The 23315-nt window shown below is 49.3% G+C and overlaps 1 protein-coding gene and 1 long non-coding RNA gene across 3 annotated transcripts in view; one reads left to right on the top strand and one right to left on the bottom strand.

Moving 5' to 3' along the window:
• Positions 1–14167: 14167 nt before the first annotated feature.
• Positions 14168–19350, bottom strand: LOC121488283. Its single transcript, XR_005987011.1, has 3 exons — positions 19218–19350; positions 16862–17033; positions 14168–14693 (listed from the first exon to the last, which is right to left on the bottom strand). It is a non-coding gene; the product is annotated as an uncharacterized LOC121488283 (long non-coding RNA).
• Positions 19351–19370: 20 nt separating this feature from the next.
• Positions 19371–23315, top strand: part of LRMDA (leucine rich melanocyte differentiation associated) — a 1012499-nt gene continuing 1008554 nt past the window's right edge. For both annotated transcript variants that reach the window (XR_005987010.1, XM_041750735.1), the window contains exon 1: positions 19371–19501. Coding sequence is in view for 1 of the 2 variants with exons in the window: in XM_041750735.1 (XP_041606669.1) it covers positions 19472–19501 (30 nt within the window). In the remaining variant the exon portion in view is untranslated. The remainder of the gene's footprint in view (positions 19502–23315) is intronic.

Raw genomic sequence — 23315 nt, 5'->3', positions numbered from 1 at the left:
CGGGCCGCGCGCGCGGGGGGACCGTGGTCCGCGTGCATCTGCTCTTCGCAAACCCCGACTTGGAAGGTCCGAGCGCACGGGGGCGCCTGGGGGCCTGCGCGCCCCGGGCTTTCGGGAGGCGCCGGCCTCGGAGCCTGCGCACCTCGCCGGGGAGGCCAAATCCCTGAAGGCCTTGGAGGCCTTGGGGGTGGGGGAGTTATTAATTACTCCGCGCTAGGCCTAAAGCCTGCAGCCCCAGAGGCGGTTGGCGTGGATGTCCTGTGGATTTTATTTGCACACAGTGTAAATGATTTGTTTTCTCTAAAAAAGGAGTGGGCATGGCAGATATTTGAGGAGGGGGTGGGAGGAGAAGGAAGGCGAGAGAGCCGAGGAAAAAAGTTTGAAAATGCCTTGAACTATTCACTGTCGAGATGGCTAATCAGTATTGAGGCCGGAGGGCAGGCGGGCCGCCTTTCACCGCCGCTTCCCTTTCATCTCGGGCTCGGCGGAGGCGCTCAATTAAAAGCCTATCAGTTTGTAAGTAAATCAACGCCTATCAGAGTTGTCACATCAAACAAAACGATTATTATTGCAGCCCGCCTCCCCTATTAATCTCCCTCGAAGATAATCCGCCTGACAGGTCAGGCCCGGCGAGCTGGAAAGCCTGGCCCAGAGCGCCCCAACAGTCCGGGACTGGCGCGCGCCCCTGGGGGCCTCCCCACCACGGTCCCGCCCCGCCTTGTGGTCCCCCGGGAGGGGGTAGAGCAGGAGCAGGCGGCGGCCGCTGGACCCGGGCCCGCCCCTCCGGACTGGGAGCAGGGCCCAGATTCGCAGGGCTGGTGGGGGACCGGCCCGGGCGGCCCTCACCTCTTCTCCGGCCTGCGGTGCCACCGGGCCTCGCCATCGCCTGTACGCTTTTCAGATCGCCTCTCTTGACTTTTTCCTCTTTCCTCTCTTCTCTTTTTTTGTTTCCCACCCACTTCTTTCTAGATTCCCTAACCATTTTATTCTTTTTTTTCTCCTCTTCCTTTCCCCCCTTTCCTACTTGACAGGGAATATTTCCTATTCTCTCTCCCTCCTCTCGGTACACAGTATAGACCACTTTGGCACAGTCACACTTTCTGAAGCAGGGCATTCTTAGGGTCCGGGTTATTTCTCTGCGGCAGGGCTGCCTCAGGAGTGTGTGCAATTTACAGGAACTCCTGACAAAGTCCTGCCTAATTTCTCCCCAAGCAGGGGCTCTCAGAAGCTCTCCGCCTGTGCCAGGGTTGGGTACGCTTGGAGGGATGAGAAAAAAAGGACCAGGGCAGTGTGATGGTTGGACTGTTGCAAGAGCCCTATTCTGGAATGAGTATCTGGCCTTGGAGTTTCACAGCTACAACGTCGCGGACCTGGCTTTTGGTGTTGCTTGAGCTTAGCGAGTGTGTGGAGGAGACCCTCCGGGCATCTGGGCTTCAGCACTGAGTCTGTGAGGGGGTGCCTAACACGTAATAAGTAAATGCAGTCAGATAATCACTTCTATGGCTTCAAACTGGAGCTCCCCGGCTGGGTGGGGCCCAGACTCCGCATGGAAGCAAAATCCTGGCCTTCTCCAGTGTCCTCCAGCTTTGCGCTTTGAGACACCTTGGGATCAAGCACGACCTGTCTTTTTTTCTGAGCTCTTGCTCCAAATCCATAGGCCCAAATGGCCACTGCCTAGCCCGCTGGAGCCAGGATTGTGGGGTCACTGAAGTAGCTAAGGGGGAAAGGTCCGCCGGCATGACCCCAGGTCCTATGACCCCAAATGCCAGGTTCAGCGCCTGTTGAAGTCTTCCTCTCGGAGCATGAATCGTGGAGAACCCCGGAGGCAAGGCAGTGTTGGCCGTCCCGGCAGTGCCTCGCCCAGCAGTCACCGCGTTGTCCGAGGTCGAGGATATGGAATAGAGCCCACCTCAGCGTGCTCGGTGTCCAGAGCTGCAGCACCCGTGGCTCCCACCCGGGTTCCCGAAAGCCCCCCTATTTGTGCACACTTTCCGCAGGCCACCTGGTAGTAATATTTATTTCCATGCCCGGAAATATTGTAGCGATGCAGTTCAATTATCTGTGTGCTTGCTCTCCTTAAATGTATTTATTTCACCTCTGCTCCTCCGCAGATATTTAAAGAGGCACACATAATGCATGCACCCTTCAACCTAGCAGAACTCACTCTGGTTATAGGAAATATTCGCTGGGTGGTTATTGGGACATGAAGGCTATCTCGAGCTGGAATTGCATTCAAGCAGGAACTGTTTTAAAAACAACAACAACAAACTTGCTCTAGAATTTTTCTAACTAAACTGTATGTGTACACACCCAAGAATTTAATATTTTATATCCTTCTATAGATCTAAACATTCAAATGGTTATATTACATGCCCTTGAAACCGGAAGCGATCTTCCGTTCACACTAGACGTGGAGCTGTTTGTATAATGTTCATCTCCCTGCACTTACACATGAATCTTGCTCTAATAAATTCAACCTTGTCGTTTTTAGAATCGACGGGATTTCTCTGCTGTTTGCGCCTCCAGGATCCGAATAAATGCAGCTCGCAGGCATCCGGCAGGAAACGGCTCCCGGTTCGAGTGTATGCAGACGCAGCGGCCCAGCGCGGGACGCGAGGTGGCTCCTTGGTGATCTTGCGGCTGCAGGTCCGGCCTCCAAAGGAGACTGGGCTGTGAGCGCCCTCAGGCCGGGGGCGGCCCCTTGCTGCCCCGCGGTGCCCGGCAGCCCCCATCCCTGGGGGGGGGGGTGTGCTTCGGGAACCCGCCGGGCGGAGTCCGCCCTTGGCGAAAACTGAAAGCAAATGCCGAGGCAAAAGAAGCCCGAACTTTCTTCGACGCAACTTTGCCACAACGATCCGGTGGCGACTTAGGCAGGACCGCGCGCTGGTGCGCGCGCGCGCGCAAGGTGGGGGCGCCGGCTGAAGGAGGCTTGGGGCGGCCGAGCCTGGCCCGAGGCGAAACCCTAGGGAAGGCGCCTCCCCTTCCTTATTTCTCGCCAACCCCTCGGCCTCCGTCGGTAAAAAATAGTTTTCAGTGGGTAGCGGACGCCCAGCATGTGTTGGTGGGGATCGCACCAGGGAGAAGGAAGCTTTGTAAAAGTTGCAGAAAGAGCTCTGCCCAGAAGCGTCCGCCCAGCAGGGCTCGCAGGGAAGGTCGGGGGACCAGCTCGCCTTCCCCGGGGCGGGATGCCTAGCAATCGGCTTGGGGAACCCCCGGCCCAGTCCTCTCCGCTCACCTCGAACCCCCGCGTGAATAATCCCCGGCGGGCTGCGCTGGAAACTTAGAGGCGCCGCGCCGCGGTTGGCGGGCGAGGCCGGGACGCTGAGCCGGCCCGCAAGGCCGCTTCTGGGCGCGCTCGGCCCCGGCCCTAAGACTGGCTTGCACGGGGGTGAGAGGACGAAGGTGGTTTCAGCTCCCGCTCGGCTGCCTAGACCGTCACCGCCGACCTCCCAGCTCCCTGGAGCGGGCGCTTCCCCCCTGGGAGCCGCGGCCTTGGGGGGGGGGGGGCGGCGAGGGCGCAAAGTGCGCGCGCGGGCCGGCGCGGGGGTGGGGGGCGGCTGCCGGTCTCTCCGCGGGGCCTGTCGCCGGGCTGGCCGCGGCGGGTGAGTGATGAGGGCAGAGAAGGGCGCCCATAAATCGCGGGTGTCAGGGCGAAAAACTCTCTTTATTGTCTGCGTGATGGATGGGCCCGGGGACGAGACACCAAATACTTCGTATCGCCTTTAAATGGGAACACATTTTCCGCGGCCATAATTCATGTTTTTTAAATAGAAAGTTTGAAATGTTGCCTATATTTCACCGGCCCTGACATATTTATGAATCGCTCCCTGCATGCAAATATCATTATTTAAAGCGCCGGGGAGAGCTGGGGGGGGGGAGGGGAGGAGGCACGGCCCCCGTGGCGTGGAGGTGGTGAACCGGGGAAATGCGAGTGGAGAGGGGGGTGCATCTCCCTAAAGTGCGGACAATGAGGCGCAGGGGAAAGCCTTATCCGGAAGCCGAGCGCACCGGGGGCTCCTCTCCCGCGGCTGGATCCAGCGCTGCGGCTCCGGGAAGTTTGAGCGGCTCGGGACCGAGGACCCGCCCCTGCCCCCTGCGGGAAGACCCCGGAGGGGGGGGCCTTTTGCGTCCCTCTCCGAGGCCCTGATCCGAGCCAAAGCCACCTTTTCCAAGGAGAAAATGTTTCTTGTTTTTTTTTTTAAATAAAAGAATTTAACAAACGCAAATAATAACAACAATCCAACACGTTTCGTGTTCTTTGCATTTGCATGGATTTTATTGATTTTCATTCTGCAAACCTCGGATTGCGCGCGCCCGGGAGGAGCGACCGTCAGACCCCAGGCGCCGCGGGGAGCAGGTGGGGGGATGACCCTCTCGAGCTGCGGCCCCGGCCCAACCAGCTCACAACCTCGCAGGCACCACGGAGCCTGCGCAAGACGCGGGGACACCAATGATCCGGCTCCCAGGCTCTGGGGGTTCAGTCCCGCCCCCTCGACCTCCCCAGCGCTCCCGGGGGCCGCGTCCCGCCCACCCCCAGCCCCACCGTCGACACAGTCGCTTTGGAAAAAAGCTGGGCACGTGCCGTCAGCCTCCCCCTTGCCCGTCCAGCCGGGGAGGCGCCCACACCTGCGTCCTCTGGAGCAGAGTCTTTACCTGTGCGGTCCCCCGCGGCGCCCGCGGCCAAGCTGGTAGCAGAGGAATGGAAAGGAGGACGGGGGAGTGGGAGGGACAGAGCGCCGCCCGAGACGGCCACGCACGCCGACCCAGGTCCTCCTCTTCGGACCCGGCGTTGGGGCCCCGGCCGAACTCCCTCTAATAGCCGAATCGCGTGGGGCCGAGCCGACCCGGGGACCCCGCACCGCGAGGGAGGGGCGGGCCCGGCGGCACTTCCGCTGGGGGCGGGGCCTCAGGCTGCGGCGCGAGCCCCGCCCCCCGTGGCATAAGCCCCGCCCCTCCGCGGCGTCGGCCCCGCCCCGGCCTCTTAGGCCCCGCCTCCGCTGGCTGGGCTGCAGCATCTCCGGGACGCGGGGGGCGGGGGGCGGGGGGGGGGCCTCTCCCCCACCTGGGCGTGCTGTCCTAGGGTTCTTAAATCTCAGGACCACATGCGCATGCACACTAACAACCTGGGCCCAAACTCGCATGTAAGACTTTGTCTAAGTTTGGTCTCTTGGTAGCCCCGAGACCAGCCTGGCCCAGGGTCTCTAGAACATCTCCTGAAATCAGGCCAGTCGTCCCCCTCCCCCTCGGGTAGTGGGGAATACATATCCATGATCATGGGGTCCCACCTGTCTTTCAGGAAGATCAAAAGTTAACACTTTTTGACTGTTCACTTTATGCCAGATACTAAGAACTGTGCGTGAATTATGTCCTCACAGCATAAGGTAAGTTGCCATGAAGGTCCAGTTTTACAGATAATGAGATTGAGGTACTGAATGTGCTGAATGGGTGAATAATGACTTTTGGGGTTCATTTTGCACTTTGGGGGCCACCAGTAAGTATTCTTTAGGGTCTCCTATCCTGAGATGTTTTCAATTTAATGAGGGGGATAAAAAAAAAACTCACGAAAATATTATAATGAACCTATATGTTGTAAATAACAAATAAAGGAATCCTCAAGGAGGTTGGAGAAGAGAAGTATCTATGGTTTTCCAGACATTTATTCAAATTTTCAAAGTGTAAGATTTGTTAGTTGACACAGGTGATGGATCCCCCCCATGACCACCCCTCCCACCATTCCACCTTGTATATCTCAAGCCTGTAGCTTTTATCTTTCTCACTTCATATATTAGTGCTATCATAGTTGAGTACCTTATTAGCTCTTGACTGAGATGCTGCCATAAGAACCTTCTAACTGTTCGTTTTCTAGACTCTCTTGCCTCTAATGCATTAGGCATACTCATGCGAATTTTCTTGATCACGTCATTCCCTTGTCCCCAAGTCTTCAGTGGCTCCCCCTCGTCCACATGAAACATTCAACTCTTCCTAATCTAGTTCTAAACTACTTCTAAAAAGTTTTAAGTTGCATTTCAAAATTATGAAATAAACATGTTAACTTCAACCAGCAAAGCCCTCAAACATACAAAAAGACAAACTTTATGATCTCACCCATCTCCTCCTTATTTCCCACTCAGTCTTCTGAGATATCCAGTGTTAACAGCTGGGATGTAACTTCTGTCCCTTTCTACACACTCACCAGGCTCATCTGAACTGTGCTCACATATATGGGACTATTATGTTAGTGCTTGTGTATACAATGAAAATATTAGAGCTATCTGTTCCTCATTCTTTCTTGAAAACAAATGGGTTTATAGATATAGAGGTAATTTATTTATTTTTAGTCACATAGTATTCCTTAGAATGAAGATACCCCCATATTCAACCATCCCCCGTTGATAGTCATAATGGTTGCTATCAGGGTTTTTTTCTCACTAACAAAATTTCCTGAGTCTATATCCTTGCAGTCAGTGATTTTATTTCCATGGGGTAGATTACAAAAGTGCAGCTGCCTATACCCCAGCCAAACCTAATTTCTTTGTTCTTACCACATGCCCTGTGTTTTCCCATTTTGTGTCAGTTCTCCCTAGAAGTTCCTTGTCCTCCATGCTCTTGTATCCAATTTCTAATCCTGCAATGCCCAAGTCTGATACCTGAATTTAGATATATGGTTCAATATCCACCTTCCTCCTTTTTCCTAAGCTTACCATTGTAGCAATGTGCCAGGCCCAATGTCTACACCAATCACGACAATCCTATTTTTGTCTTTCCCAATCCTTACAGCTAGGGATGGTCAAGTGACCCAGTTTTGCATTTGAGACACAAATACAAGTATGGAGGTGGCAAAGCTAGAGGGGAAACTTTGGGAAACACTCTTGTTTTCCTGATGAAAGGAGATGATGCAGATGTTTTGACACTTCCCCTTCCTCTCTCTTTAATTCCTTCTATGATCTTGGATATAATATCTACAGCTGTAGCAGCGAAAAGTCCAGGAGAATGGCAGAGAGATACTTAATTCTGGCATCACTGGGACACTGGGCCATCTCCAGTAATCACCCACCCCCAGAATTTTTGTGGTAGTAGAAATAGCAAATTCCTCTTTGTTCAAGTCAGTGACATTGGGGATTTCTATATTTGCAGTCAAGCATATCCTTTACCCGTCCCCTTTGGCAAATCTTATTTCTACTGGAGTTATCATCACTGGGATACTAACACAGGAGTCCAAAAAAAAAAAATATAGAAGTCTATCATAGACTCGCCTTCAAACATTCTTTTTTTTTTTTTTAAGATTTTATTTATTTATTAATGAGAGACACACAGAGAGAGGCAGAGACATAGGCAGAGGGAGAAGCAGACTCCCCACGGGGAGCCTGATGTAGAACTCAATCCCGGTGCTCCGGGATCACACCCTGAGCTTGAAGGCAGATGCTCAATCACTGAACCACCCAGGCATCTCTTGCCTTCAAACATTCTTGAAGGATAGTATTTTAGAATAGCCAAGTAGCCAAGAGTCTCTTGGAGTAAATAAAGTCTGGTCATTCCCTTAACCCTCAGTATCACCATAAGCTATTGTCTAGAGGGCATGTGGTGCTTTTGTTTGTTTGTTTTGCTTTGTTTTGGCCTTTTTTGCCTGCTTATAATCTGAAGCTCCTTCCTGTTTGTTGTAATGCAGGGCCTGCTTCCAACCACAAAAGTTGAAGGGGACACATCCTCCCCTTCTACCATCTAGCTCAGGGCTCAGCTTCCCCTCCCTTACCTCCATTTGAGTAGATCATAGTGCTTCAGCACGTGGTGGGCTCTGGGGTCCAGCTCCTTGGTTCCAAAGAACAGTACTGCCACAATTCCTAGATGTGTGACTTGGGGGCAAAGTTCTTAATCCCTCTGAAGTCTCAGTTTCCTCTTGTGCAAAATGAATGTAATAATGGTACCTACCTCTCAGGCCAATGGGTATATTAAATGAGGCAATGCATGTGCCCAGCACATAGAAAGTGCTCAAAGTGATGATGATGATGATGATCCCCCTGCATTCTTTCTTGCTGCTGACCCCCTGGGGTGCAGTCAGTACCACTCATCTGACACTTAGCTATCTACTAATTGATGATATCTTTTATTAGCTATTTAAATTCATATTGTTTACTTTGTGTGTGTGTGTGTGTATGTGTGTGTTCCAGTTCCCAGTTAGATTTTAAGATCCTCCAGGGCCAACCAGATGCCTTCTTTGTATTCCTAACTCACACTAGCAGAGGGCTAAGATAAATTAGGCATAAATGAACCCTTATTAAAATGAATAATAAAACATCCAATGACTGTGTAGTCCTTTCCATGGTTTCTTTTAATCCTCACAACAGTCCTAGAAGACATGTACTGTTATTCCCATTTTACAGATGAGGAAACTGAGGTTCATAGAGAGGAAGTCATTTGCCCCCATTCCAAAGTCACTGCTCTTTCCTGCCTCACAGTGGCCTCCTTCAGCTTTCAGAAGTTCTGGAAATGCCTCCCTCTCAAGCTCTAAGGTCCAAACTCACCTTCTCTGGAAGCTCAGTTCAGCATCCTGTGAGCTCTACCGTCCTTTCTATGTATCCAAGGGGAGAGATGTTAGAGATCGTTAAATGAATAAAGCTGGTTATGAAAGAATAGGGACATGCACACACACCCACAGTTAATGCGTGTCACCTAGAGTGCAGGCTGCCAGGGTGTCTATGTAACCAACCACTGGTCACTTAGGGAATGGGCTCGTGGGTGATTTTAACTTTCTTCTTGCTCACCTGTAGTTCCTACTGCGAACATTTGTTGCTTTTATAAATAGGGAAAACACAGTACTTCTGTTTGTTTGTTTGTTGAATGGATACAATGATGCAGTGCCTCCAGAAGTCTCCTTGCTTCCATGCTCTTCCCAGTTTCCTTTTACTGAAAAATGCTCCCAATCAAAGCAACTTCTTTTTTTCTCCTTCCTCCTCTGAGTCAGGTGGGCAGAGGCCCATCCCTGGCACTTATTAGTCACAGGTTTGAAATGCAGGGGAGGGTATGGGAGGGAGAAATGATTGGTGTGGGGTGGGAATTTGGGGATTCTTTTATCCCCTGCATCTCAAAGGCTGACAGGCTCTTGAGGGGTGGAAATGACTGGTAATTAGTGAACCTTCTCTGCTGCACACACTAAAGACACACTTCACAGTCTCTGTGACCTCTGCAGCCCGGTGAGGCTTTGTTATGTAGATGCTCTTAATTGGGTGAGTCACTTACTGCAAACAGCTTCAGGAGAGAGCACTGTAGGCTGTTTCAGGGAGGCTTCTTACCAGAGGTTCTAACTTGGGAATTGGGGGGCTTGAAAGCAATGGCCTCCGAGTAACTCCACTCCAACCTATAGAAGTGAGAAGTGTGATCCCAGGGCTTGGGGTCAGCATGGTGAGCTTTTAGGGGAAGTGTTAGGCTATGGCCTTCATTTTCTCCCTCCCTCTCTCCCTGTCTTCTTCAGTTTATAGATCACCTATTCTGGGCAAAGTTGAGAATACCTTGCCATATAAACTGGGTTCTCTATACTCGAGGAGTTGTCCACCTAGTTAGGACAGATACGAATGTATATAACAACACCAGATAGCAGGAGTCAATGCCAGGCACGTGTAAGAGTCCTTACAATGATGTTTCAGACCCTGGAGCAGTCACTGAGGGCTGGATCATTGGAGAAAGCTTGTCAACAAGGGTGAGCAAGACATAGAAGGGATTATGGGGAGAGGGATTCCCAGGATGAGACTTCATGAACAAAGACATCACCAGGTCACTGTCACACCCAACACACTGAACTTGGCTCACACTGTCAGATACACTGAGCGCAGTGAGAGAATGATTCAGCAGGTCCTCAAGTTCACTGCATTTACATTGTCACATGTGGCTGTTGGTTCTAGAGTGTCCTATCTGCTGCTTCCTCTCTGTAGGATGGTACAGCACATATGGCTTTTTAATTGCATGGAGTCCCCCACCCCACAATGTGTACATTGCTATATGGTACCATCTTGGCTCCTCCATCCTTGCCTGGCAAATAGACATCAAGTCCTGGCAATTGGGCTGCAGTCTCTCCCTTCAGGCCCTCTCTACCCTTCATGGGGGTCAGGTGTACTTTCAGAGCCTGTGAGGACAGGTTCCTGACCCTGTTCTCCTCTTCCAATCAGCTTTCCTACTATTGTCAGGCCTGTTGCCCTAGAAAACAAATGTATCCACTTTACTCCCATTGTGCTCAAAGAGAGGCTTATGTAGGTCTTTCTGGTCTGGCCCCTGCCTGCCTCTTTTGCTCCCTTCCTGTCTTCAAGTCACTGATGACGTCCCTGCTGTTAAATTCAATGATTAATTACTTGTCCTCAACTTACTTGACCTTGAGTAGCACTCTATTTTCCCTCTTATTCCTTAATATTTTATTTATAAAATTTTTCAAACTTATAAAAAAATTTAAAGAACTGGATAATGAATGCCCATTTCCCTTCACCTAGACTCGTCAGCTGCTCACATGTTACCATGTTCTCTTCTCTCTCTTAGAAACGCACACACACACACACACATTCTTTTTTCTTTTTTGTTAGCATTATTTTTTTCTGAACCATTTGGAAGCTGTAGGCAACTTGATTTCTTCAGCTTGCATCTCCTAAGAAAAAGAACATTCTCTTATGAAATCACAATACAATTAGTGCACCTAAGAAAAGCTATATTAATTTAATATCACCAGTAACATCATGAAATGGTTCAAAGGTAAACGTTCATGATTGTCACTAAAAGGTCTTTTTAGTGGTTTTTCTTTTCCCTAGTTTCAGTATCCAAGAAAAGATCATGCATTGCTCTTGGTTGTCATGTTTTAGTCCATTTTTATCTAAAACATTCTTCCCTGCCCCCCCCCCCCCATGGTATTGACATTTTGGACAGTGTAGCTGAGTTATCTTGAAGAATGTTTCACTTCTAGATTTGTCTCTTTCCTCATGAGTAGATTCTGGTCAGACATTTTGGCAAGAATAGCATGTGAGTAGTGTGTACTTCCCATTGCATCACACTAGAGGCCCATATTATCAGGCTGTCTCACCCTGGGAGATGTGAAGTTTGGGTTCTTGGGTAGGGTTGTGACCACCAGATCCCTCCACTATAAAGGTACATTTTCGGTTTGTAATTTATAGGTAATCTGTGAATTTCCTGTTCACCCAGTGCTTTCAGCATTCCCTGGTGGGCCTTGGCTGAATTGGTCCTTAGAACCTCATCTTTTTTTTTTTTTTTTTTTTAATCATTTTTTTCTTGGCTTCTAGAGTCTGACTTGTTTTGGTTCTTCCTTACCTCTGCAGCTGCTCATTCTCAGTTTCTGTCATTTCTCTCCTTTTCCTTGACCTCTCACTGTCAATGCTCTAGGACCTAATCTCCAGATCATTTTCATCCTGTCTCGTGGCGTTAGATGCCATCTAGAAGCTGAGGACTCCAGTTCATATCTGCTTCCTTAAGTCTACATTTGTGTACGGACTGGCTCTTTGGCCTTTCTGCTTGTATGTCTCAGAAGCATCCCAAACTTCTTCTTCGTCTTTTTTTTTTTTTTTTTTTTTAGTATTTTACTTATTTATTCATGAGAGATAGAGAGGCAGAGACACAGGATGAGGGAGAAGCAGGCTCCATGCAGGGAGCCCGATGCGGGACTCAATCCTGGGACTCCAGGATCATGCCCTGGGCCAAAGGCAGACACTCAACCACTGAGACCCCCAGGCATCCCACATCTCAAACTTCTTAGGTCCAAAAGTGATCCCCTGGTCCTTCCATCTGCTAACTTGCTCATCCATTTCAGTATGACAACTTCATCTTTCCAGTTGCTCAGGTCAAACCTTGGAGTTACTCTTGTCTCCTGTGTTTCTCATGCTCTCCATGTCCAAATCATCAGAAAATTCTGTTGATGTCGTCTTGAAAATATATGTAGGCACTCTTCACTGTCTTCAGGAATCCTACCATACATAGTCTGTTCTTTCTGTTTCTAATCTTCCTTCTCCATGGTCTATTCTCAATACAACAGCCAGAGCAGTTTTTACAAAATATGGGTCCTTTATTCAAGGCTCCCCATCTTACTTGGAGAACAAGCCCCAAATCCTAGTCTTAGTCTATCAGGCCCTAGATGATCTGCTTCCCCTCCTCACACCATACCCTGGCTCCTGATTTCACTTGCATTATTCTTCCTCTTGTTTGTTCCACTCTAGCCACCCTGACATCCTTGCTGTTTCCCAACCTGCCAGGCACTCTTTTGCCTCAGGGCCTTTGCACTTGCTGTTCTAGCTGCCTGGAACATTTTCCTCCTAGATGTGCACCTGGCTCTCCCTTGTTTCCTACAGGTCTTGGCTTAAATATCACTTTCTTAACCGGGCCTTCCCCGATCACCCCATTTTCCCCCTGGGACTTCTTATCCCCTTTCTGTGCTCTATTGTTCACCACAGACTTTATCATCACCTGACATATTTGGTATTTACTTGCTTATTATCTCTCCTTACACTGGAATTAAGAGCCACAAGGATAGAAACGTTCTCTACTGCTCTGTCCCCAGAATTTAGATTAGTGTCAAGCACACAGCAGGCACTTAGTAAATATTTTTTGAATGAATGAATCGAATGAATGAATTTCTAGTACCTCAGCATAAGCTATAAACACTCCAGATTCTAATCTAAGTACTGATTATTTAAAATTTCTGTATTCTCTACTGGCCACTGGTAGCTACTGCAGTAGATGGGAGACCAGAGTGTCCCAGATTGGGGTTCAGAGTTCAGACTGTAGTGATGAGATGGAACCCATGAATCCAACATTGGCCTGTGTGCCTATTCACTTACTTATATGTTTATGTGCTTTTGTGTGTCTGTGAGAGTCTGTGCCAGTGAGGTCATGTATAAAAGTCAGTGATCCTTCCATGTTTTCTTCTCCAAGAAAACCATACTTATTAGGACTGTAGAGCCTCTGTGAATGCCCCATGAGTGCCTCTGCTTGCAGCTGCAGCATCTTGAGGCTTCTGCCCACCTGGGGTTTGGAGCTGAGCAGCAATCCAAAGGCTGGTGCGGCTACACCTGGGATATTCCTCTTTCTGGCTGGAGTGACACTGTGCCCTGGGAAGCACTTGAGCTCAAGTTCATTACTCAGGCATAAGCAAAATGGCAACACAATAACATGAGACTAGGAGAACAATAATAGCTTTTGCATTTGCTGTTCTATCTGCTTGGAGGATCCTTCTCCCGAGTCTTCTTGTGGTTGGCTCCATGTTATTATTCAGATTTCCTCCCAAATGTTGCTCCTCTTAGCGAAGCCTTCCCAGAACACTCCCTTACCCATCTGAGGCTGTGCAGTTTGTGCATCAGAAAGCTTTGTGAGAGGGGCTAAAGTCTGGCTCATGTAGTAAAGTCTGGCTCATGTGGGTAAAGTCTGCCCATCAAGGATTTCACAGGTGAAATGCTCTGAACAGCTATCAGAGACCTTGGACATTGTATCCAAATCAGCACCCCCCCTCCCCCCGCCCTCCATCACTACTTCACATTATCTGCTTTTATCTTCATGGCATATCACAGTGCTACCTGAAATTATGCATTTCACATACTTGAAATTATATTATTTATTTACTTGTTACCTGTGTCCTCCCACCAGAATATAGCCTTAGGGGAATAAATTTGTATCTGTCTTGTTCCTTATTGTCTGTACCTGACACCTAGTAGGTATCAAGAAATATTTATCAATGAGCACATTCCCTCCCCTTATTTTGGGGAGATGTACATACTTACCTGTGTTTTTATTTTAGTAGCAAATTGCTCCTTAGGTCAGTTAGTTTACATTTAAGAAAACTGAGGACCTCATAAATGAAAGGATTCAGCAAAGGGCACCCAGTTAATAATAGCAAAACTAGGTCTCGAACCCAGGACTTGTAGGCCAGGGTACTGGCCACTACAAGACTTGCCCAGCACTTCATCTGACCCTCAGCTTTCCGGTACTGGTGATACAAGTCCAGCTGAGACTTGCTTTGCCAATGGCTTAGAGCTACAGAGAGAGAGCTGGGGCTCCTTTCGGAGAAGTGGGAAGAGACTCTGAATTAATATTGGTAAATCATGGCAAAACCCTCTTGTGTGCATTATTATTATTGCCCCCCACATATTCTAAAATAATCCCTGTAAATAATTATAAAAATAAATCTCAGTGACAAATTTTGTATTTTACTTTATTTCCAGGAACACATTTATTCATCATAATCTCTTCAGGGGTAGGACAAATTGGAGCACTGGGTAGTGAATACAATTTGCAAATAGGCAATATAAGTAGAGAGAAAATTAATATGTATTCCTCAGCGCTCTAAAAGGAGAGGAAGAACATTAATAGCCATTTCCTTGAAGATATAACTTTGAAAATGTTATTTCTGATCCATCAGTATGGGGCTTGGTATGAGGAAGATGGTTAGGACGTGACAAGAAGTGATTAGATGTGAAATGGCACCTTTCTGGTGCTCTTCCCCAGTCTCTTCACCCTCTTCTTACTGGGATGTAGTAGAAGTCCCATTTTATTTCCTTCAGAAGATGAGAATTCTGGCCCAGGGTCAACTGCTCCTGTGCTGGGCGGCCTGGGACAAGTCCCTTCCGTGTCTTTGGTCTCAGTTTCCTCAATCAGTAGTTGCAGTAAATGATTTCTAAAGCAGCAAGTCTGGTGGCCACAGTCCAAATTACCTGGGGGTACTTGAGAAAATATACATGTGAGGGCTGCATCTGTGGAATCAGAATCTCATTTGCTGAGTCCTACACATTTTATTTTTTAATTTTTAATTTTTTAAAAAAGATTTTATTTTCTTATTCATGAGAGACACAGAGAGAAAGAGGCAGAGACACAGGCAGAGGGAGAAGCAGGCTCCCTGTGGGAAGCCCGATGCGGGACTTGATCCTAGGACCCCAGGATCATGCCCTGAGCCAAAGGCAGCTGCTCAACTGCTGAGCCACCCAGGTGCCCCAGTCCTGTACATTTTAATTGGGGGGTGGGGGGGCTTATCAACCTCTAAAGGGTAGAACCTCTCCAAGCCAAGTTGGGAATCTGGCACTTGGACATGCTTCTCTCTCCCCCACAGGACAGTATGAAGTTGAACAGGTTCTTCTGGTCCATGTTTTTTTTCCTTCTCAAAAGTCCACTATGAGCCTCTGTCCTCAAACCAGAGATAACCTCCCTTCTGCCCCCCTCCCCCCTCCCAAGGACTGAGAGCATCCAGCAAGTTCTGGGCAAATTGCTGTTTTCAGGATTTGTGAAAATAATGCTAAGAGATTACCAGGTAGCAGTTCCAGCTATGACTTCTCTTTTCCTAACCCTTCCATCCAATCTCCTCCATTATTTTTTAATTACAAAGGCAGGGTAATGCATGTGCAAAAATCACAGAACATATGCAGTGAAAAGCAGAAACCCCTCTTCCACCCACCTTTCTCAAACCTACTCCCTTCCCCACTCCCTGCTAATGTTTGCATTTTAATAGAAACAATAGCCACAGTATCTTTTAAGATCCAAAGAGCAGGGAACTCAGGCACTGAGAATTAATGGCAATGATAATTATAATAGTATACAGTAATAATAAACTAACATTTATGCCACGAATAATCATGCCAAACATTATGATTGCATTTAATGTATATATTTTAAAATGTAATTTGTTCTGGTTGGGAGATCAGGGAGGTGTTTTGGAATCTAGATCATCCTTAATCCCTCACAAACATGCAAATATTGCAGCAAGGGCCCTGGAAACCTCTCCTCTTTCCTAAACTCCCTCTTTTAGAGTGAAAGGAGGCTGCTTCAGCAACAAAGACCATTTTGTATGCAGACCTCCAGATTTTTTTTTTTTTAATTGAAATCTGAATGTGGTGAGTCTGAACTAGGGGCTGGGGCATGATTAATTACAGCAATCATCTTAACCTGCCCAGGGGTTGGGCCTGAAAGAAATGAGGCCAGGCTGAATAGAAATTCGACTAAGGATAGGTAGGAATGCTAATAAAACTTTGTTAACTGGCCCTGTCCTCTCCACTGGTGATGCACAGAGTTGGAGGATTTTAAGAAATCAGTTCCTGTTTCACTGGTTCTGGACGACCCCAGAATCAACTCCCTTGATTGCAAATAAACAGGATTTTCCTTTTTGTCCACAGGAATGCGATGGAGGAAGAACTCTAGGGGGAAGGGCCTTTTCTGCCAAAGGATAATAATAACAAAGATGACAGTAGGAATAAAATATTGCCCTCTTCATCAAGGGTGATAAAGAAATGTCTAGTGGTGTTGAACTTTCTCACTCTCCATTTGCAAGTGTTAGAGCTCCAGAATTCATAGGCTCAGGATTAGTTGCCCAGATCTGATTTGAACTTTCTGTTCTGTAGTCCCCATGAATATACTATACACGTTGGGGTACCTGTCTCAATTTTGGGTACAGGAAATAGGATCACAATTACAGGGCTTCTTGTTGACATAGTACTGCAGATGTCTGAGCACACATCTTTCCTGAAGTGTATGTCTTCGTTATGTATACCCTGAGTGCCTAGTCTTTGGAAGCTGGGGCAGAGGAGCTGTGGGAGAAAATGGGGTGAGGCAGGGGTCTACTGCAGCTCACTCTCAGTTGCCCACTGGAATGGAGGGAGGGAACTGAAGAAGAATCTGGATGACCCCGTGAGCAGTCACTTCCCCTCCGTGCTTCTGGGGCCAAAGTGGAAAGAGATGTGTTCAAGATGAAGCCCCAAGCAAGATGTGTCTCCGCTGTTCACTTTTGTAAACTTCCTGTGTTGGGAAGGAATCATTTATTCACCTCCTGGGCCAACCTTATCTCAGCATTCCTTTGCTCTCTCCCCCTTCCAAAGGGAGGGCCATATTACCTGAAGAACTTTACCTTTATTTAATTTTCCTTTTTGCTCAAGAAAATGATGAGGAAGTAGCAGGATGTCCTCAACCTTCCTCTTCCGATTTTCTTTGACCCAGAGATACAGATCCTTCTTCTTCTCCCTCCTTTCTTGTTCTTCTCCCTCCTACTTGTTCTTCTCTTCTGAAGATAACTTCCTAAGCTGAAGGCAGTAAGGGAAGGTGAATCCAGTCTGGTTTTAGAGGAGCCCTTCCCCGCCAAATTCAACAAATTTCTCCTCTGCTCAAGAGCTTTCAGTAGTTCTATGTTGTCATCAGCTTACATTTCAAAGCCCACGTCAATCTGAGCTAGCCTCATTTTTTTGTGATTTCCCCTATTATTTGTCCCTTACCTAGTCAGCTGGCCCCCTGGGTGTGATCACCTATCGGAGACAAGAGGGGTGGGGGCGCAAAAACAGCTAAAAGCCAGGCAGAGGATGGGAGAAGTGGGAGGGGTAGGGGATGAAAGGATCCTAAAAGACCTTGAGTGACATTGGAAATTTGGGGCTGTGTTATTAGCTGATTGGGAGCATTGAAAGATTTCAGGTGGGTCCAATCAGGCTTTTAGGATGATCACTCCAGCACTGTGCAGAGGAAGGAAAAAATAGTGAGGAAGGCCTGGAAAGGTAGAAAAGATTCCTGCCTACTTTGGCGTCATTGGCAGAGTGTCCACAAAACAGTCTGTGCTCAGAAGACACAGCTGTGTATGGATGCTGGGGCACGGATGAGATGACCTCAAGCACCCTCCTGCTGGGGTGAGAGTGTGTATGTTCCCATTTCATCTGTGAGTAGGTTTAAGCCTGTTTCCACATGCCCTCTCCTGCCAGTCCTCTCCCCTTCCTTCTAGGAAGGCCAAGGTGGAAGGTGGAGAGGGCAGTGTATCAGGACGGTCAGGGCCTGGGTCCACTTCCTCCTTTTTGGGCAGGAAAGGCAGACGAAAGTGGACAATGGACCAGAGAGGCTGCATCCAGCAGAGAAGGAGAGAGGAGCATGAGAGGAGCTGGTCTGTGGGTCAGAAGGCCTTGGAAGATTCCCTTTGATCCCCCTTATCTCTGGAGGGCAAGCCGCCTTTTTTGGCCTGTAGGACCTTTTGTTGCAGCATTTCCTGAAACCCCTCAAAGTAAACACAGCCAAGTCTCTGTTCTTAGAGTTCCCCTCTGCTATGTCTGCTCCTCCCAGCAGAGAGAGGGGCAGGCAGGTCAGCCCTCAGAGGTCAACACCGCTCATCAGGATGCTGACAAGAAGGGCCCACATTACAATGTGTTGGCACCAGGCCCGAGAGACAATGATGATAGCCACAATATGCTTAACCACGATCGTAATTATCATCAGCTGCACAAACAGGGGTTTCTAAGTGCTGTTTAGACACACGGAGCAATGAAAACAAAAGCCCTGGGAACACCCTCCTCAACAGCGGTGGGAGCTACAATCATCAGTGGGGTCTACTGAATTGAGGTAACTGCAATGCAGGGCGTCAGACCTGGAGCTTGGCACTCAGGACTTAGTTTCCCCTTCTGTTTGGATGGGGCCTGTACTCACCGGTGGGAGGGAAGGAGGGAGGGGCGCAGCGGCCAGTCAAGGCCAGGCCGACTCTGGTGATAATGTGACAATGAAGTGGTATGTGGTAATAGCTTCCTGCATCCTGGGGATGGAGGCACGAAGGCAAAAATTCACAGGGAGAAAATGTGGTTCCTTTCAGTTGAGGACAGACAGGAGCTGCCCACCCAACCTGGTGCAGGAGGCAGTAAAGGCCACCTTTCGCTTGCCGCTGAGTGGGTGTGTGTTGGGGTGGGGGTGGGGGTGTGGAGTCTGACCGCATGGGTGACTTGGAGCTTCACAAATAAGAGGGAGAGAATCCGAGAAACCTGAAATTTTGGGGACACCACTGACTCCCCTTCTCGAGGGCTTATCCCTGTCAGCTGGGGGGCTGTTAGCTATTCGTAGGGAAATCCGATCGCCGCTTCCTCCCGCCCCACCAGGTGTCCTTTCAACCTCCCCGAGTGCCGCTGCCCCTCCAGCGCGGGAGGGGACCTGGGTCCGCGGCCCTCCGCCCCGCGGTCGCCGCAGTTATGTAACCTGGATTGTGAAACAGCGGAGCGGCCGGCTGCCCGCGCCCCGGGCCAGCTAACGGCTCGGACCCGGCGCCCCTGGCGCGGAGCCCCCTCCCCGGGCCGCCCGCACTAACGAGTGGGGCTGCGCGCGTGGAGCTTGGGGTGGGGGGTGCTCCTGTTCCCCTGGCCCCCCCGCGGCGACGGGGCCCGGGGCGCCCGGGGGCGCTCGGGGGTCCAGGGCGATCGCGTCGGAGCGCGCGGCGCTGGGGGCCCCCTGGGGGGCGAGCCTCGGTTCACCTGCGCGGGGGCCGCGGCGCAGGGCGCGCAGCTGACCCGGGTCCCAGCACCCGGCCGGCGCCTCGGGCTTCCGCCGGGTCAGCTGACTGCTTAGTGCGGAACTGCGCGCCCCGCCGGGCCGCCCGCCGCCGCCGCGCTGGGTGCTCCGCGCTCGGTGCTCCGCGCTCGGTGCTCCGCGCTCCGTGCTGGGTGCTCCGCGCTCGGTGCTCCGCGCCCCCACTCGGTGCTCCGCGCCGCGCGTCCATCCGGTCGTCATGGCCGGGCTCGTGGTCAGTGGAACTCAAGTAAGTCCGCCAGGACGAGCCCCGCCCCCGCTGGGGGCAGTCGGTTTGGGGAGAGGGAGTGCTGGGGGCAAGGGGCCGCCCCGAGGTTAGTAAGGGCTCCTCGCCCAGGCTCAGGGGGGGCTGCTGTGTCTGGTGCTGGCGACTCCCTCAGCCCCCCCTTCTGGCTGGCACACCCCCTGGGCGTGGGGGAAGAGGGGAAGGCCCCCTAGGTCGACCAGGCCCCCTCGGTGCACCAGGCCCCCTAGGCCAACTAGGCCCCCTCGGTGCACCAGGCCCCCTAGGCCTCCTCTGTCCCTAGGGCTCAATGCTTAGGCCAGCAGGGCCAGTCCTCCCTCAGGTAGTCATCCATGCCCACAGCTGATGGTAGTTTCCGGGGCGCATTAAAAGTGTGTAACCTCATAGTCAGGAGAAAGTAACTTTGGTCAAAGAAAACCTCTTAATATATTCGCCTTTACACGAATGAAGTTGAAACATTTATTTATTTATTTTTAAAGATTTATTTATGATAGACATAGAGAGAGAGAGAGAGAGAGGCAGAGACACAGGAGGAGGGAGAAGCAGGCTCCATGCCAGGATCCCACGCGGCACTGCAAGATCGGGCCCTGGGCCAAAGGCAGGCGCTACCGCTGAGCCACCCAGGGATCCCCCAAAGTTGAAAAACTTAAAGTTTAGGGGCGTGTGTGTGGTTTATTTTTTTAAGGAGTCCAGGATGGCAGAAATACCTAGGTCCCGCCAAAGACTGCATTCCGGGGAGGCTCTAAGTATGGGGGCCACACTGCAGACTGCCTCTGGATCCTAAGCAGAGGGCCCTTATTCAAGGCAGGTAGAAGGCTAAAGTCCTCTGGTTTTATTTCGGCACCTGATTTCTTTTTTTTTTTTTAGTTTATTATATGATTGATAGACAATGTTTTATTAGTTTCAGGTGTACAACAGTGCTTCAACAATCCCGTACATTATACTTTGCTCACCACAAGTGTAGTTACCAGCTGTCACCATACAACGTTATTACAATATTATTGACTATATTCCCTAAGCTGTACTTTCTTATCCTCATGACTTATTTTATAACTGGCACTTTGTACCCCTTAACCCCCTTCACCTATTTTGCCTATCCTCCTCTCCTCGTCCCCTCTGGCAAGCACCAATTTGTTCTCTTGTACCTGAGTCCGTTTTTGTTTTTTATTCACTTTTTAGATTCCACATGCAAGTGAAATCCTATGGTGTTTGTCTTTCTGTGACTTATGTCACCTAGCATAATATCCTCTAGGTCCATCCATGTTGTCGCAAATGGCAAGAGCTCATTCGGCACCTGACTTTTTGAACAGGTGTCTGTGAGGAATGGCAACATTCCAGTTTCAACTCTGGGTGACAGACACCTAGCCTCACTTGCTTTCAGCCCTGTAGTGAAGCCTCAGGTGTTCTTAGTCATTGCTGGAGGGATGCTGGGCCCAGGTGGCTTTTACCTTCTGGAAAAGCCAGGTTTCTCTTTCTAACCTCTGATTAAGCCAACCGTCTTCTCACCTTTCCTTGCATGCCCTAGAGAAATAGCTCTGAGGTTTTGAAGCTCTCTCCTTGGATTGCCTAAGGGAGGTAGCATCAGGCACAGTTAGATTTTTGAGGTTACTTTGGGCAAATGTTTCCACCTTCTCAGAGTTCAGAAGTGAGCAGGCCAGGGACAGACCAGCCTGTGGGAAAGGTTAAAAATAATGGGTACAGGGGATTCCCGGGTGGCTCGGGGGTTTGGCGCCTGCCTTCGGCCCAGGGCATGGTCCTGGGGTCCTGGGATCAAGTCCCACGTCAGGCTCCCTGCATGGAGCCTGCTTCTCCCTCTGTGTCTCTGTCTCCCCCCCTCAAATAAATAAATAAAATCTTAAAAAAAATGATGGGTACATTTCGATGGCAGGGAAAAGGATTTGGGGGATTTAACCTGCCTGCCTTTAGAGGGAGGAGCTGGAGGAGGGGACCTCTGCCCAAGAATGGCCCCTTCCCCGCACCAGTCCCTAGGTCTCTGCATTTCAGACCCAGCATTCTTTGGGTGTAGCTTCTCCCAACTTCATGAAGCACTCGACAGTAGGGCTAAGAACTTTCCTGTGCTGCCTCTCTTCCCCCATGTCCCTAACTTGGTTTTCCTGTACCTCTTGCTTTTAGCCCACTCCAAATGGCTCAAAGGCAATCCCTAATGAGAGGACAGACTAAGAAAGTACTCCTGGGGTGTTCATCCCCCATGTCCTAAACCTCCTAGGCCAGGAGCTCTGTGTGGCAACCCTGGAGTTTAGGGCCTTTGTAGCATCCTGCCCCTCTTCAGTTTCTAAAGACAGCCATAACAAGAAGTAGTTCCTGGAATGTGAGTCACATGGCACTTCTCTAAGTTTGGTGGAGCCTACTTTAAAAAAAAAAAAAAAAAAACAGAAAAAAAAAACCTTCCCATGAGCCCATAATGTTGATCCTGTTTTTACTGCAATGCTGCTTATATATACAAACACATAACCAGATAGAATTTTTTCTAAGTTCAGAGAGACCTATCCCCCAAATAAAGAGATGGTTTAAGTGCATAGAAGAAAAAACCCCCACCGTGACACCACTGAAACAATTGAATGAGATGGATGATGTTTTGTTGAAATTAGGCCACTGCTTTCAACACCACGTGGGCTGACTGCTGTTGCCTGGGGTTTTAGGAGTTCACGGGCCTACATCAGCCCTCTTTCCACTCTTCTCTGTAAAAATCTTTTTATTTAACATGAATCTGACTTCATTTGGCCTTCTCTTGGCTTGAGGGCATCATTTATATCACCAGTAAGTCTCCAGTCGTCTTTTTCCACTAGTTTTTGACAAAGTAGCAACATTGATCTAATTGTAGATACAAATGCAAACTTGGAATTCAGGCACTGAAATTTTGTGCCCAAGAGACATGGGACTAACAAATCCCTTTCTTAGGGATATTAGTCTCATTCAGCTGTTTACTGAGTGGCCACTAGGTGCCATGGACAGTGCTGTGTACTCTTCTCCTTGCTATAGGTAAGTTAAAGATCTAGGACTCACTGGGCTATTTCACCAGGATTGACTAGGTAACAGCCAGGTGCTAGGCATTTAGAAATGTTAGTTCCCTTATTCTTTACGTCTTTTGGATGCAGTTTGTGTTAGACTAGTTTACAAAAGAGGAAACAAACTCTCTTGAGACTGTGACCCAGCCAGGATATCAGCTAGTAAGTAGTAGCACAGGGATGGTTTCTACTCTGACAGAACTTACAGTGCTGCAGATTTAAAATTGGGGAGCTTCTACCCCTGGCTGGGGTGAGGCCTCAGAAAATAACCATCATCTCTATAAACAGTCACTAACAAACCTATCATCCTCCGAAATGCCTAGGGGGCCAGACTGTTCCAACTGCAAAGAGAAATCTGTAGTCTTCCTCAGTTTGGTAATTCCCTGTGGCTTCTGCTCAGAGGGGCTAGGGATGTGTGTATGTGGGGATTTTGCACAGACATTCCTGACTTACTATCCAGTTTCCCTATATAGGGATCTTCCTATGTTTTCATTTCCTTGATAATGGTGTCCCTTTCTGTTACTATTCCACCCAGGGTAGAAGTCTTGGGATACTGGTGATAAAGGGTAGGCAAATGAAAAGTCAAAGTTTGGGTTTTCATTCTAAAAGTGATTGACTAAATGCAATGATTCTTGTTCTGGATGTGCGCTTGCTTCTGTGGCATTTAGGGTTTTTAAAAATTTTATTTACTTATTCATGAGAGACACACAGAGGCAGAGACCTAGCCAGAGGAAGAAGCAGGCTCCTTGTGGGGACCCTGTTGAGGGACTCAA

This window comes from Vulpes lagopus, chromosome 3 (assembly GCF_018345385.1).
Source record: "Vulpes lagopus strain Blue_001 chromosome 3, ASM1834538v1, whole genome shotgun sequence".
NCBI classification, from domain to species: domain Eukaryota; kingdom Metazoa; phylum Chordata; class Mammalia; order Carnivora; family Canidae; genus Vulpes; species Vulpes lagopus.
Note: the sequence above shows the minus strand (reverse complement) of the source record. Positions and strands in the feature narration are given on the sequence as shown.